The sequence below is a fragment of the Penaeus japonicus genome, unplaced genomic scaffold (genome assembly GCF_977035675.1).
Source record: "Penaeus japonicus unplaced genomic scaffold, GWHDUDI00000001_assembly GWHDUDI00000003, whole genome shotgun sequence".
NCBI classification, from domain to species: Eukaryota; Metazoa; Arthropoda; class Malacostraca; order Decapoda; family Penaeidae; genus Penaeus; species Penaeus japonicus.
Window position 1 is genome coordinate 18509147 of NW_028234405.1, and position 17500 is coordinate 18526646.

Sequence of the window (17500 nt, forward strand, 5' to 3'; positions counted from 1 at the left end):
GTTATTACTATTATTTATGTTATTATTGTTATTATTATAATTATTATTATTATAATTATTATAATTATTATAATTATTATTATTATTATAATAATAATAGTTATTATTATAATTATTATTATTACTACTTTTACTGCTATTATGATCATTATTTTAATAATTATCATTGTAATTGTTATGTTATTTTTTTATTATCTTTATCACATATTATATTTTATTATCATTATTTTTATCATTCTTATTACTCCTATCTTTGTAATTGTTATTATTGTTATTGTTATTATATTGTTATTATTATCGTCATTATCATTATTGTTATCATTATCATTATTATTGATATTACCAGTATTATTATTGATATAATTATTGATGTTATTGCTATTGTTATTATTATTTTTTTTTTATTATTATTATTATTATTATTATTATTATTATTATTATTATTATTATTGTTAGTATCTGTTATTATCTGTTATTATTATTACTATCATATTATTATGATATGATATGATGATTGTTAGAACCACTGTCATTATCATTATTGTTATTGTTTTTATTATTGTTAATATTATTGTGATCTATTGTTGATATTATATATATTTTTATCATATATATTTATATTGATAGTATCATTATCATTATTTTGATTACTATTTTTTCATGATTATTTTTTTAAATATTGATAATCATTATTAGTATTAGTATTCATATTGGTATTGGTATTGATGGCATTAATTATAATATCAATATAATTAATAGTAGTAGTAGTAGTAATAGCAGGAGAATTTTTTTTTTTTATTATGATTATTATTATTTTGATTATTAATTGTAGTATTATGTTTGTTTTATTGCTGTTGTTTGTGTTACTGTTATTGATATTATTATTATTATTATTTTTTTATTATTGTTGTTGTTGTTGTTCTTCTTCTTCTTCTTCTTCTTATTATTATTATTGTTATTATTATTGTTATTGGTTTTTCTATTGTTATTGCTATTACTATTACTATTTCTGTTTCTTCTATTTCTTCTATTTCTACTCTGTCTTTTATTTCTTCTATTTCTATTGCTATAATTGCTGATGCTATTTCCATTGCTATTACTATTTCTGTTTCTTTCTATGGTATTACTGTTACTATTACCATTATGATGATTATTGAATTTAAAGTTATTATCACTGTTATTGATATTTTTATTATTATTAATAATAGTGATAAGTATTATTATAATTATTATCATTATTATCATCATCATTATTACTGTTATTGTTATCATAATTATTATTATAAAAATAATAATAACAATAATAATAATTATTATTATTATTATTTTTATTTTCATTATTATTATTAATATTAATATTATTTTTCGTCATGACCATTATTAGTATTGTTATTGTTTTTATTATTATTATTGTTATTATTTTTGGTATTATTAATATTATCAATATTATTATGATTATCATTATTAATACTGTTGTTATTATTATTATTATGATTATTATTATTATTATTATTATTATCATTTTATTTTATTTTTACTATTGTTTTTGCTCTTATTATTATTGTTATCATCATCATCATCATCATCATCATCATCATCATCATCATCATCATCATCATCATCATCATCATCATCATCATCATCATCATCATCATCATCATCATCATCATCATCATCACTATGACTATTACTATGACTATTACTATGACTATTACTATGACTATTACTATGACTATTACTATGACTATTACTATGACTATTACTATGACTATTACTATGACTATTACTATGACTATTACTATGACTATTACTATGACTATTACTATGACTATTACTATGACTATTACTATGACTGACTATTACTATGACTGACTATTACTATGACTGACTATTACTATGACTATTACTATGACTATTACTATGACTATTACTATGACTATTACTATGACTATTACTATGACTATTACTATGACTATTTCTATGGCTATTACTTTGGCTATTACCATGACTATTTCTATGGCTATTACTATGTCTATTACTATGACTATTACTATGACTGTTACTATGACTGTTACTATGACTATTACTATGACTATTACTATGACTATTACTATGACTATTACTATGGCTATTACTATGACTATTACTATGGCTATTACTATGGCTATTACTGTTACTATGACTGTTACTGTTATGTTACTGTTACTGTTACCATTATATATGGGTGTCTTGACATACATGATGCAGGGTGGTTGGCCTGATGACGGGCGTCATGATGTACATGATGTTTGGGGATTTTGAATCGGTGCATTATTCTATTGTGCTATAAGTTATGAGTAAGTGATGATGACAGTTGCACTTATAATTACTCTAAGTGCCGTGATATTGAGCAAAATGGGTTTCCACATTTAACAATTAACTTTCTATTATAATATTTAATCAATCTAAACAAACATTACAATTCATCAATCATGCAATCAATACAAATATTCTATTATCATCAATTTCTTTACCATATCCAATCATATCCAAAATACACAAATTCAATTCAATCTCATTCATCCATCATATTTCACATTTTTTCTTTCCATTTATCTCCTTTTTTCACATTCTCCATCCCTATACCCCGCACATTCAAAATTCACAATCTTCCATCCAAAACCTAGATGGCACCACTTTCTTCAAGCACCAGCAGGAGAAAGAGCCTTGAATGACACCCATCCATAGTCTCTATCAAGCACTATCTTTATAGCGGGATAGCACACAATAAGTTGTCGACCTCTTGCTCGAAAGTACTGGCATGAAGGATATGTAGGCTGAACGAGAAGTAGAAAGTAACTCAAACCATGCCCAGTGTCTACAGTGTACCCCTGTGCCTGTAGGGTTGCCTTTTACTGTGGCACTCACAGCCAAAAGTACAGGATCCCTTCCTCATCTCTACCTTTTCATGTTATCTTCTTTGTGGGTGGGTATATGTTTTGTATTCGTTCATGACAGTGCACGAATATGAAAAAATAAATATGCTTTTTGTCTTCCCATAAAACAGCAATACTTTGATTACACTGAGTATAAAGATAAGAATGAGCTTATATGGACCCTATACTATAATTTTAGTCAAATGCAGCATTTATATGGCACAATACAATAAAAAAAGCGAACCACACACCGAATACAAAAACAAAAAAAAACCCACAAAAAATTGAATAATTGGAACCACACAAAAAAATTAACTAACCTCCTCTTGTTTTAAATATAAAAAAAAACCAATGAGCGACTTGAGAGTCTCGAGTGAGAAGAGTGAAGGATTGACAAAGGGAAGAGAGAGTGAGAAATGTCAATTTATGTTGCGTGAAGCTGCCTCGCTCATAAATAAAACCCGTCCTGGAGACTAGGCAAGCAAATCTATCCAGAGTCCACAATGAGTTTGTTTTATTATTATTATTATTGATTGTATTTTTATTATTGTTTATATTATCATTATTATTATTATTATTATTATTATTATTATTATTATTATTATTATTATTATTATTATTATTAACCCATTGTGGACGGGGGATAGATTCGCTTGCCCAGTCTCAAGGATCGGATAGGCTTTATTTCAGAACGAGGCATCTTGAAGCAATATAATTTGAATCTTTTGTTTTTTATTTTTTGTGTGTTCTATTGAGTTTAGAGACTTATATGTGCCATATGACAGGCTTTATCAATGCTGCAGTTGACTAAAATTGTAGTATATGATGCTCATTATTTTCTTTATACTCAGTGTGACAGAAGTATTAAAGTTTTATAGGAGGACAAAAAGTAACTTTATTTTTTCATACTTTTGTACTGTCATGAACAAAAACAAAACATATAACCACCTACAATAAAGATAACATGAAGAGGTAGGGAAAAGGAAAGAAACCTGTGCTTGTGACTGTGAGTGCGACATTGAAAGGCCTCCATATTGGCACAGGAGCACATTTTAGACACTGGGTATGGTTTGAGTCACCTTCCTCTTCTCATTCTGCCTGCACATCCTTCAGTGGCGGTCCTTCATTGGCGGTACTTTAGAGCAAGAGGTCGTCAACTTGCTGTTTGCCATCACTCTCTAAAGATAGTGTTTGCTAGAGACAGTGGATGGGTGCCATTCAAGGCTCTCTCTCCTGATGGTGCTAGAAGAAAGTGGTGCCATCTACATCATGATGCCTGTTGTCAGGCCAAAGCTCCTGCGTAATGTTATCACGCCTGTCCGCTAAGGGTTAATATTGATATATATATATTATCATTATTATTATTAATATTATTTTATTATTATTATTATTATTATTATTATTATTATTATTATTATTATTATTATTATTATTAATTTTAATAATATTTTATTAGTAGTTGTAATGATTATAATATTAATATTATTATTATTATTATTATTATTATTATTTTTATCATTATTATTATTATTATTATTATTATTATTATTATTATTATTATTACTACTATTATTACTACTATTATTATTATTTTATCATCAACATCGTCATCGTCATGATAATCATCATCATCATCATCACCACCACTATTATTATTACTTTTATTATTATTATTTATAGCAAAAGCAGAGAGAGATCTCCTGGGATAATGCCGTATTGCATTTCTCAAAATGCTTTTCATCTGGTCAATTCTACAGGGTGATAAGAGGAGGTTTTTGTATATTTTTACATTTTTGTGTTTATACAAATGATACAAATATAAAACGTGTATGTATGGAGAGAGATTGTGATATGTTGCTAAGACATCATCTGTCATAAGGGAAATATTCCAATGGTGTGATATCATGTCATCAGGTGTGGTTGGGTCAATGAGGCCTCAAGAGGTTTAGGTTGACCCTCACTAATCTGGCAAACGTTAGATTGGACAGGGACCACGGAGACAGTGTTATAATAAAAATTATGCACTAAATCAAATTGTTTTGGGGCTTTGGCAATAAAAAAAAAGTATTATTCATTTTTATTATGTATAGAATTAGAGGTATTCACAGATATGTAATGATTAATAGGTATTTTGTTAATGTTAGTTTACTCCTTGTCTGTACTTCCTCCTCATCTTCTGCCTTCTACATTCCTCCTCCTCGTCTTCTGCCATGTTCCTTTTCTTTATACTCCTTATCATCCTCATATTTTCCTCTTCCTTCTCCTCCCTTTCCCTCCTCCTCCTCCTTCTCCTCCCTTTCCCTCCTCCTCCTCCTTCTCCTCCTTCTCCTCCTCCTCCTTCTCCTTCTCCTCCTCCTCCTTCTCCTCCTTCTCTCCTCCTTCCTCCTCCTCCCCCTACCATTCCTCCTCCCCCTCCTTCTCCTCCCCCTTCCCATCCCTTTTCCCCTCCTCCTCCCCCTCTCTCTCCTCCTCCTCCTCCCCTCTCCCTCCCTTTCCTCCTCCTCCCCTCTCCCTCCCTTTCCTCCTCCTCCACCTCCCCCTTCCTTTCCTCCTCCTCCTCCACCCCCCCTTCCGTTATCATCCGTTTCGTGAATACCTCCATCAGCCTCTCTGTCCTCCCTTTTCCTTACTCTTCTTCCTCTCTTTCTTTATCTCCGCCTCCTAAGCCGCCATCCCCGCCTCATCCTCCTCCCTACCAATTATATCACCTCCTCCTCCGCATAACTAAATTATAATCATGACTCCTCATCCTAATTCCCTAATCTTCCTACCCTCATCTAGCATCCTAAAGTCATCCGTCCTCCTCCTAACTTATATATCCTCAATACTACACTCCTCTCCTCCATCACTCCGCCTCAGCATACCTGTATAGACGCACTCCGCCTACTCAGTCCTTATCCCTCCTCCTCTATTTACTCATCCCATCCTCCTCACTCCTCTTCTCCTACCTCCTCCTACTCGTATATCAAATAGCCTCAATCACAGCCTCCGACCTTATATACATCCCATCATCCCTAATCAATAATAGACATATCCGAACTTTTATAATAATCCCTCACCTACCTTATCTCCTCACTCCTCCTCACTCATATACTACAGTATCTTCCCCTCCTCCTACTCCTCATCCTACTCCTCCTCCCCCTCCGCCTCCTCCTTAACTCAGACATACCTTATATCAATAATCATAATACATAACATCCTTTCAGATCTCCGCCTCCTAACTTATATCAGCATAAGATGGTCTAATGCGCTCATCAATCAGCAGACTATCCTTATCGCATCTAACAATATCCAACTCCCTTTTTCGCCTCCTCCGCATCCTTCGACATTATCTCCATAATCACGCCTACAGTTATTCGCCTCAAAGAATCCTCCTTTTAACCTTAATCTCCTCTCCTACTAACCTTAATCGCCAATCCGCTCCTACTTCTACCTTATCTCCGCCTTCTGCTTCTCCTCCTCCTTGATATATTATTCTCATACTACACACCCTACCTTAACTCAGCATCCTCCTATCCTCCATCCGAATACTCTACTACAATGAAGATCACACATCACGAATCAGCAATACCATTATAATCAGACTAATAATCTAATCCTTCACTCAGCATCATGCATCATAACTTGTATCTAATCATATAATAATAATAATAAGAATAACGGATAGTAATAAATAATAATAAAAGAATACGAGAAGAAAGTTGAGAGAAGAAGAAGAAGAGAAGAAGAAGTAAGGTAGAATAAGAATAAAATAAGAAGAAAGTAAGGTGAGAAAGAGAAGAATAGAGCAGAAGTTAGTTGAGAATAAGAAGAAGAAGAAAAGAAGTAATGTGATCATAAGAAGAAGAAGAAGTAAGGTGAAGAATAAGAAGAGAATAAGAAGAAGAAGTAAGGTGAGAATATAGAAAAGAAAAGAAAAGAAGGAAGTTAAGGTTAGAAGAGAAGAAAAAGAAAAGGAATTAAGGGTGAGAAGAAGAATAAGAATAAGAAGAAGGAGTAAGGTGAGAAAGAAGAAGAATTAGTTCAGGTGAAGAATGAAGAAGAAGAAGAAGGAGTAAGGTTATAATAATAGAAGAAGAAGTAGAGGTATTAGAAGAAGAAGAAGAATTATTAAAGTTGAAGAAGAAGAAGGAGAAGGAGAAGAAGAAGGAGTAATAAGGAGAGAATAAGAAGATTAAGGTGGAGAAAGAATAAGAAAAAGGAGTAAGTTAGAAGAAGAAGTAAGAAGAATAAGAATAATAATAAGTAGAAAGAATAAGAAGTGAAAGAAGAATGAAGAAGAAGAATAAAGAAGAAGAATGTAAGGGGTGGGTGGGTGGAGAGTGCGCTTTGAAATTAAGGGTGAGTGAAATGTAGAAGAACGTGGGTAATAAGAAGTAGGGTTGGTGAGTAATTGTTTAGAAAGAAGATAATAAAGAAAAGAAGAATAAGTAGAATAATCATCATCATAACTACGCAATTTTCGCATCCTCACTCATAAGAATAATACAGTTTATCATCATCCTCCTCCTCTGCATACCTATATTCCTCCGACCGACTCAGAATCTTCCTACCGTAGCTCATCCTCCCTCCTCCTTCTTAGCTCCTCCTCCTTCCCTCCTTCTAACCCTTACGCATCCGCGCTCCTCCTCCTCCTCCTCCTTCTACCTTATCTCCTCCTCCTCCTACCTTATCTCCTCCTCCTCCTCCTTCTACCTTATCTCCTCCTCCTCCTCCTCCTCCTCCTACCTTATCTCCTCCTCCTCCTCCTCCTCCTACCTTATCTCCTCCTCCTCCTCCTACCTTATCTCCTCCTCCTCCTCCTACCTTATCTCCTCCTCCTCCTCCTCCTCCTACCTTATCTCCTCCTCCTCCTCCTCCTCCTACCTTATCTCCTCCTCCTCCTACCTTATCTCCTCCTCCTCCTCCTCCCTTATCCCTCCCCCCTTCTCTCCTTCTTCCTCCTCCTCCTCCTCTCCTCCTCCTCCTCCTTCCCCCTCCTTCCTCCTCCTCCTCTTCCTCCTACCTTATCTCCTCCACCTCCTTCTCCCCCTCCCTTATATCCGCCTCCTCCTCCTCCTCCTCCTCCTACCTTATCTCCTCCTCCTCCTCCTTCTACCTTATCTCCTCCTCCTCCTCCTCCTCCTTCTACCTTATCTCCTCCTCCTCCTACCTTATCTCCTCCTCCTCCTCCTTCTACCTTATCTCCTCCTCCTCCTACCTTATCTCCTCCTCCTCCTCCTTCTACCTTATCTCCTCCTCCTCCTCCTCCTCCTACCTTATCTCCTCCTCCTCCTCCTCCTCCTCCTCCTCCTCTTCCTACCTTATCTCCTCCTCCTCTTCCTCCTACCTTATCTCCTCCTCCTCCTCCTCCTCCTTCCTACCTTATCTCCTCCTCCTCCTCCTCCTCCTCCTCCTACCTTATCTCCTCCTCCTCCTCCTCCTCCTACCTTATCTCCTCCTCCTCCTCCTCCTACCTTATCTCCTCCTCCTCCTCCTCCTCCTACCTTATCTCCTCCTCCTCCTTCTCCCCCTCCCTTATATCTGCCTCCTCCTCCCTCCTTCTACCTTATCTCCTCCTCCTCCTCCTTCTTCCTTACTGAGTTTCTAATCCTACGCCGCCTTCATTCTACCTTATCATCTCCTCCTCCTCCTACCTTATCATCTCCTCCTCCTCCTACCTTATCATCTCCTCCTCCTCCTCCTCCTCCTTTCCTAAGCGCTACCTCTACCTTATCCTCCTCCTCTCCTCATACCTTATCGCCTCCTCCTCCTCCTCCTACTACCCTTATCTACTCCTCTCCTCTCCTACTCATACCTTAGCTCCTCCTACTCTCCTCCTCCCTCCTCCCTCCTACATTATCTACTCCTCCTCGCTTCCTCATCCTCCTAAATATCTCATCCTCCTCATCCTCCGTCCTCCCCTACCTTATCTCCTACGCCTCCGCCCCTAACTTATCTCCGCCGCCTCCGCCTCCTCCTACCTTAATCTCCCCTCCTCCTCCTACTCCTTCCTCTCCCCTCCATTAGTGCTCCCTCCTCCCTCACCTTCTACCTTATCTTCACTCCTCATCCTACATTATAACTCCTCATCCTCCTTCCTCCGTCCTACCTTTTTCCTCCTACTACCTCCGACCTATCCTCCTCCCCCCCCTCACTCCTAATTCTACCTCATTTCCTCCTCCTCCTCCTCCTCCTCCTCCTCCTTCTACCTTATCTCCTCCTCCTCCTCCTCCTCCGACTCCACTTCTTCCTTATCTCCCTCCCTCTCTCCCTACCTTATCCCAACGCCTCATCCTTCGACCACCTTTTCACTCCTCCTCCCTCCTACTTATATCCTCCCATCTCGCCGTCTACATTTTCTCTATCTCCTCCTACTCCTCCTCCTCCGCCTACCTTATCTCCTCCGCCTACTCCTCTCATCTTCAGACCTTATCTCATCCTCCCCTCTTCCATACCTAGCTCCTTATATCATACTCCGCCTCCTCCTCCGACCATATCGCCTCCTCCTCCTATTTCATACATTATCTCTCCTCCGCCTCCAGCCTCCTCACTTCTACTTAATACCTCCTACTACTCCTACCGATCTCCCCTCCTCTCCTCCTCCTCCTCATACCTTATCTCCTAAAATACTCCTCCCTTCCCGATATAAAGTAGATCCTATCATCAGCCTCCTACTCACCGTATCGCATCCTCCTCTCCTACTCCCTACTACATTATCTCCATCGCCTCCTCCTCATTCTCTCTATACCACTAATTAGATATGCTACTCCTTCTCTCCCGCCTTCTACATTATCGCATCATCATCATCATCCTCTCTTCATTAGCTCCATCCTCCTCCTCTCCTCCTTCTACTATTCCTTATCTACGTACATCCGCCTACCTTTTCCCGCCTCCTCCCCGCCTTCTATCCTTAGCTCCTCCTCCATCCTCCCTCTCCTTTCCTCCTTATTTCCTCCCCCCCTCCATCATTCTAACCTTAATTCTGCCTCCTTTCCTCACTCCTCCTCCTATCATATCTCCTCTTCCTTACTCATCTCCTTCCTACCTTATCTCCTCATCCGCCTTTCCTCCTCCTCCGCCTACCTTATCACCTGCCGGGTCCTCCTCCGCCATCCTCCTCTCCCTCCTCCTCCTCCTCCTTCCTCCCCCCTCCTCACCCTTATTCTCCTCCCTCTCTCTCCTCCTCCTCCTCCTACCTTATCACCTCCTTGTCCTCCTCCTCCTCCTCCCTCCTCCTCCTCCTCCTCCTCCTCCTCCTACCTTGTCTTCTCCTCCTCCTCCTCCTCCTCCTCCTCCTCCTACCTTGTCCTTCTCCCACCCTCCCTCCTCCCGTCCTCCTCGCTCCTCCTCCTCTCCTACCCTGTCTTCTCCTCTTCTCTTCCTCCTCCTCCTCTTACCTCCTCCACCTCTTCCTCCCCCCTCCCCTATCCTTAGATCTTCTCCTCCTCCCTCCTCCTCCTACCTTATCACTCCTCCTCCTCCTCCTCCCTCATCCCTCCTCCTACTTATCTCGGTCCTCCTCCTCTCCTCCTCCTACCTTAATCTCCTCCTCCCCCTCCTCCCCTTCTTTCTCCTCCTCCTCCTCCTCCCTTCCTTTATCCTCCTCCTCCCTTCCTTTCTCCTCCTCCTCCTCCCCTCCTTTCTCCTCCTCCTCCTTTCCTTTCTCATCCTCCTCCTCCTTTCCATTCTCCTCCTCCTCCTTTCTCCTCCTCCTCCTCTTCCTCCTCCTTTATCCTCCCCTTTCTCCTCCTCCTCTCCTTTCTCCTCCTCCTCCTCCTTTTTCAGCCCACCTCCCTCCTCCTCCCCTGCCTTTCTCAGCCTTCTACTCGTCCGCCTCCTCCTCCTCCTCGAATCCTCCTTTCCTTTTTTCTCCTCTCCTCTCTTTTGACGCTTATTCTCCCGCCTTTGCCCCCTTCTCCTCCCTCACTCTTTTTTTTATCTCCTCCTTCCTCCTCCTCCTCCCTTTTTCTTTCCTCCTCCTTCCCTCTCCTCCTCCTCCTCCTCCTCCTCCTCCTCCTCCCCTTTTCCCCTTTTTTTCTCTCTCCTCCTCTCTCCTTCCTCCGCCTCACTCCTCTCTTCCTCCTCCTTTTGCTTCTCCTCCTACACTCCTCTTTTGTTCTCCCGACTTCTCCTTCTCCCCCTTTTCCTTCCATCTCCACCCTCCCCTCCCTTCTCCCCTTGTCTCCCTCCTCCTCCCCATCCTCCTCCCCTTTTCTCCTCCCCTCCTCTTTCTTCGTCCCTGTTCGCCTCCCTCTCCTCCCTTCCTCCCCATGCTCCTCCCTTCCCTCCTCTTTCCCCGTCTCCTTCCACTCCTCCCCTCTCCTCCCCTTTTCTCCTCCCTTTTCCCGCCCCCCTTTTCTCCTCCCTTTCCCCTCCCCTCTCCCTACCCTTTATCCGCCCTCTACCTTTCTCTTTCTTTTTTTCCCCTCTCCTACCCCCCTTTACTTTCCTCCTCCCCCCTTCCTCACCTTAATTCTCCCCCTTCCTCTCCACTTTCCCCTTTTCCCTTCCCCCCCGTTTCTCCCCCTGCTCACGCTTCCCTCCTTCTCCTCCTTCCACGCCCCCCCCCTCCTTTATCTCATCCCCAGCGTTTTTATTTTCACCCCTCTTCCCCCATCCCTCAGCCTTTTCTCTTTTTCCTCCTCCTTTTTCCCCCACACTCTCTCCTCTCCCCTCACCCCCTTTCTCCTCATCCCCCCTCCCCCTTTCTCCTACCTTCCCCCTATCCCTAACCCCCTCATTCCCCCTCGTTCTCCTCCTCCCCCTTTTTTCCATTCCCCCCTTTTTCTGATTTCTCCTTATTTCTATTTTTTTTCTTCTCCTCCACCCTTTCCCATCTTTCTCCTCCCTCCCCCCTCCACCCCCCCACCTTTCTTCTCCCCATTTCTCCTCCCCCTTTTCACCTTTTCCTCTTTCCCCCTCCCCCCTCCAATCTTTCCCTGACGTACCCGTCCTCCTCGAACGCGCTCCCCCATCTTACTCTCCTCTTCCTCCTCCTCGCTACTTCTCTTCCACCTCCTCATCTTCCTACTCTTTTTTCTCCTTCTTCTCCCCCCTCACGAAACTCCTCCCCGTTTACCCTCCCTTCCCTCCCTCCTCCCCCCCTCCTCCCTTTCCTTTCTTCCCTTTTCCCCCTTCTTCCTTGGTTTTCTTTCCATTCCCCCCACCCCATTTTCCTCTCCCCCACCCCCCCTTTTTCCTCCTCCCTTCCCCCCTTTTCCCAATGTACTCGTCTCTCCTCCCTCTTCCTCCCGCCTTTCTCCACCTCCTCCCCTGTTTCTCCACCTCCTCCCTTTTTTATTTTTTCCGTTTCGCCCCTCCTTTCCCCTTTCCTTTCCCCCCCCTCCCCCTTTCTCCTCTACCTTTTTCCCCTTTCTTGTCATTTTCTCTTTTCCTCCTCGTTTTATCTGCTCCCTTATCTCCTCCTCTTCTCCCCTCTTTCCCTTTTCCTTTTTCCACCCATTTTCCCTCCTCCCCCCTGTACCCCTTTTTTCCCTCCCCTTTCCCTTTTTTTTTCTCTCCCTTTTTCCCTTCCCCCCCTCCCCCTCTCCTCCTTTATATGTCTCCTTTTCCTCCCCACACCTCCCTTTCTCCCCCCTTCCCTACCTTTTTTTTCCTCATTTTTTCCCCTTTTTCCTTTTTCTCCCCCCCTTCTCCTTTTCCCCCTTTCTCCTCCTTTCCTATTTCTCCTCCTCCTTTCCCCTTTTTTTTCCTCCTCTTTTCCCTCCTTTCCTACCCTCCTCCCTACTTTCCCCCCCCACTTTTTCCTCCTTTTTTTTCCCCTCCCCTTTCCCTATCCCTCCTTTCCCCCTTTTTCCTCGTCTTTCCTTTTTCCCCCTCCTTTTTTTTCGTCCTTCCTTCCCCCCCCTTCTCTCCCGTTCCTCCTCCCTTTCCCCTTTCCCCCCTCCATTGTCCCCCCCCTTTTTTATACCTCCCCTTTTCTTTTTCCCTTTTTCTTTCCCTATCTTACCTACCCCTTCCTTCCCCCCCCCCTTCCTCTCTGCCCCTTTCCCCCTTTCTCCTCATCCCTCTTTCACACCCTTTTCTCCTTCCTTCTCTTTCCCCCTCTCTCCTTGCTTTCTCCTTTCCCCCACTTCTTTCCCCCCTCCCCTTTCTCACGTCCTTTCCCCCTTTTCTCTCCTTCCCCCCCTTTTCCCCCCCTTTCCCCCCTTCTCTCGTCCTTTTCCCCCTTTTATCCTCCCCCTTTCCCCACCTTTTTCTCTCCTCCCTCCTTTACCTCCCTTCTTCTCCTCCTTTCCCCCCTTTTTCCTCTCCTTTTCTCCTGTCTCTCGCCTCCCTCCCCCCTTTCTCCTCTCCTATCCTCTCCCCCCCTCCTTCTCTATCACTTTTCCCCCTTCTCCCCCCCTCCTTTTTCCTTTTCTACCTCCTTTCCCTCCCCCTCCCCCTCTCTTTTCCTTTTCTCCTCCCCTCTCCTTTTCCCTCCCCCTTCCCCCTGGTTCCCCCTTTCTCTCTTCTTTCCCTCTTTCCCCCCTTTTTCTCCTCCTCCTTTTCCCCTTTTTCCTCCTCCTTTCTCCCTTTCTCTCTCCTTCCCCCCCTCCCCCCCCTTTCCTCCTCCCCTTTTTCCCCCTTCCCCCTTTTTTTCTCCTTTTTCTCCTCCTTTTCATTTTCTTCCCTTCTCCTTTTCCCCCTTTTCTTCTCCCCCCTTTTCTCTTCTTCCTCCCCCCTTTATCTTCTTCCTCCCTTCCTTTTTTCTTCCTTCCTCCCCCCTTTATCTTCTTCCTCCCCCCTCATTCTTCTCTCTCCTCCTCCCCCCTTTCTCCTCCTCCTTTCCCCCTTTCTCCTCCTCCTTTCCCCCTTTCTCCTCCTCCTCCTCCTCCCTTTCTCCGCCCCACATTTCTCCTCCCCACATTTCTCCTCCTCCTTCCTCCCTTTCTCCTGCTCCCCCCCTTCTCCTCCTCCCCCCCTTTCTCCTTAATCTTCCTCCCTTTCTCCTCCTTCCCCCCTTTCTCCTCCTTCCCCCCTTTCTCCTCCTCCCCCCCTTTCTCCTCCCCCTCCCCCTCTTTTTCCCCCTCCCCCCCTTTCTCCCCTTTCCCCTTTTTCCCTCCCCCCCCTTTCCTCCTCCTCCCCCCTTTCTCCCCCCCCTTTCCCTCCCCTCCCCCCTTTCTCCTCCCCCCCCCCTTTCTCCTCCTCCCCCCCTTTCTCCTCCTCCTCCCCCCCTTTCTCCTCCCCCCCTCTCTCCTCCTCCCCCCTTTCTCCTCCTCCTACCCCCTTTCTCCCCCTCCCCATCCTTTGATTTCAGCATTTGGCTCATTAGACTGTGGGTATCTGTTTTCACAAACTTATTTGAATTTGACTAATAAATGTGATGGTTACTGAGTATTTGCAATACCAAATTCAATGAGTGTCAATTGCAATAGCTCCACTTGGGTCATGCAACCTCAAGAACCCTGGCTAATATACAAACTCATCCCTGAATGTATTTACATAAAAAGATATGTGTTATTAAAGAGAAGAACTTTCAATATATTCATTGGAGAGAGGAATAAAAGTATAGGTAGTTATTTATATTACTTAGTGTTGATAAAAAGTTAAATAAAGATGTTCTCAATTCATGTGTTCTATTTATGTATGATTTATGATACAGATGAGCATTTGATAAAATGTTTAGTATGCAGTATATAATCGGTATAAGAGGTGTAATAAGCAGCTGAAATATTCAGCTACATGTTTCACCTTTTTCGCTATTATAAGTTTAAAGTTTTGTTATTCTCAATTCTGTTTGAAAATGTTTTATGATATGCAAATAATTATTGTGCATTTCTCATGTACCTCATTTATTTTTACTGCATAGTTATTAAAAATTATACCGTTTCATTTTTTTTTTTTCCCAGACCAGAAATCTAATATATATTCAACAAAGATGAGTGAGTCACTCTTCTTGTTTTGGGGCAGGGTTAAGAGAGTATATGTAAATGCACCCTCTGAAAGTGAAATGGTAGAATTCAGATATTTTCATCTTTATGGGAAAGTTTTATATAAGTATGGGTGTACTAAGAAAGCTAATCATGTGATTGCATTGGTGGTGAAGAGGGATATGTCTTTTCTGTGTCATCTCTATTTTTTATATATGATATATGTATAAAGGTATATTCTGGGAGCTGTTGTACAACTTTGACAGTGGTAGAATGTTTGTTGGTGAACTATTTTTAGGTGTTAGCTTTTCAGGTTGATTTTAGTGCATTCAGAAAGATTATTTTAATGCTTATTTGTTAATGCTAATGGTGCAACATATTGTAGCTATTCTTAACTGTGTATCTATGATATTTCCTTTGTTAATAGTTGATGAGACATACTTTCAGAGAAGTGTTTTTTTTATGTATTTGGTATTTTTTTCATTGTTTGTTTTGTAGGATGAAACAGCTTATCAAATAAACACATGTGCTGTGTCACTGCCTCTTGGTCTGCACTCCTTTGGCACGAACACAAAAACATCCTAGTCTTTTTTTTTTAGTGTCTGTTGTATGGCAATTATTTTTAGCACAGAGGGGGAATTTGACCTAGATGAGGATCCTCTGAAAACACATACTATTGTGGAGACATTTGTAGCCTATTATGAGGAATTGAAATGGACATAGATATTTGAAGGAAAATTTCACAGTAAAGAGAAACAAGTTATTTTTGTTCTTAACCCTATGACGACGGTGCGTCACACTCGTGTGACACAGCCAAACTCCCGATGCCGGGGCGTCATGCCAGCGTGACGATTACAATGCAATATTGCAATCGCCCGGCATAGGAGTCTTCGCGTAGCGAGTGCCCCGTCGGGAAAGGGTTAATAGTACCGAGTGGTTGGTTATTTATGCAGTGTTAAGAAATGCATGTGTATAGTCTTATTTTGTAGGAATACAAAAATTGTATTTTTCATCAATGTTTATGGATCTGTCTGTATATTATAGTTATAAAGGAAAATGACAATGTATGATATTTTACAGGTGTGAGCTGTGACGCATGTTTGGATGCGAATTTTCGTGGGCGGCGCTACAAATGTTTGATATGCTATGACTATGACCTTTGCTCCACTTGTTATGAGGGTGGAGCCACAACGACCCGGCACACAACAGATCATCCCATGCAATGCATTCTCACACGCCATGATTTTGGTAAGTCTTTTTGGGCCAAAACAGTCCAAGCATGCATAAGTATTTATATATATTTTTAAGGATAGGCAAGCATTTTCTTTTTGGAATAAATTTGTCTGACAAACCATTGCGGTATAAGATATATATTTACCATTTATATTTTGCTAACATTTAATGCTAACACAGTAAAGATATATCCAGTTAATACTAGAAATGTAATGACTCATTCACATCCATGTTTGCACAAGACATGAATCTCTTTCTTAATAACCCAGATTAATCTCTTATGATTCCTCAGAAGCATTTACTCATACCTTCTAACTCTGTGTCAACTTGTTTGCCAAGATTTTGTAAACTGACAGTTCATTTTCTCTTTGTGTTTGGCTTTAAAATTTTGATAGCCTTGCAGTTTCCCCTTTCCTTTTTTAACCCTTTTTTGTTTTTATTAGTATGTGCAACTCATGGTGTATTCTTGTTGGTAAACTTTTTGAGATGACTGTATATTTGGGGGGGGAAATGTTGGAAACCTTGTGGCTGGTTGCAAGTATGTGATTCTGTGACTTTTACAGTTTGATTTAAGTCTTGTAAATATTTACTCATTGTGTCAGGTTAAGAGTTTTATAGTTCTAGTTTTCTGTTGTGAGAGAAATCCTTTTGCCCAAGCAGTTTACGCTGGAAACCTCAAACACAAAGGGCCTTGGCGTATTCATTTCACCAGATATTGCAGACTGTCATGAATCAAAAGAGCTTGTTTCAGCTGTATCAGGAAGTTATCGCTATTATCATTATTATTATTATTGTTTTTTTTATTCCATAAATTTGAAACTGAAATTTTTAAGTATTTTTGAGTAATGATTTGTTTAACTTGTTATTTATAAAATGATTTAATGGTATATGAGTGGACACATTATACACTTCATTCACAACAAAAATGACACAGGAAAAAAGCCATGTCAGTTTGGTGCAAATAGTAAAGCCCAAATAGGACATGGCAAGTCTTTTAGGGTTTGTCATATTGTAAGATTTGGCTTATGCCTTCAGTATTTGTATTGAATTTTTTTTATTCATATTTATAACTTTGTTATTGTTTTGTGAATTCATTTTTTACACATTGATGGTTCCACAAGGACTCAATCACCAAGACAGACCTGACCTGACCTATTTACGGATTCTTTGATTTTTGGGTGAATTTTCTTTTATTTCTGTTATTCTTTTTACCATCATTATTATTATGATTATTGTTATTATTATTATGATGATGATGATGATGATGATGATTATTATTATTATTACTACTATTATTACTATTATTATTATTATCATTATATTTATTTTTATTATTATTATTATTATTATTATTATTATTATTATTATTATTATTTAAAAATTATGATAATGATAATGTCAACTTGCTTGGTGGTTTTAGTTCTGCTTGGACATTGTGTGTTTTAAAAGGCACAGGCCTAATGCCACAGGCTATTTGTATGCATAGATGGGAAGACA

General features: G+C 40.6%; 1 protein-coding gene across 1 annotated transcript in view; it reads left to right on the forward strand.

Annotated features, from left to right (window-relative positions):
* LOC122259559 (Potassium channel modulatory factor 1) overlaps positions 1–17500 on the forward strand; it is a 40648-nt gene that overhangs the window by 1570 nt on the left and 21578 nt on the right. Inside the window, exon 2 of the mRNA XM_086534368.1 lies at positions 15851–16018. Coding sequence (XP_086390494.1) covers positions 15851–16018 — 168 coding nt within the window. The remainder of the gene's footprint in view (positions 1–15850; positions 16019–17500) is intronic.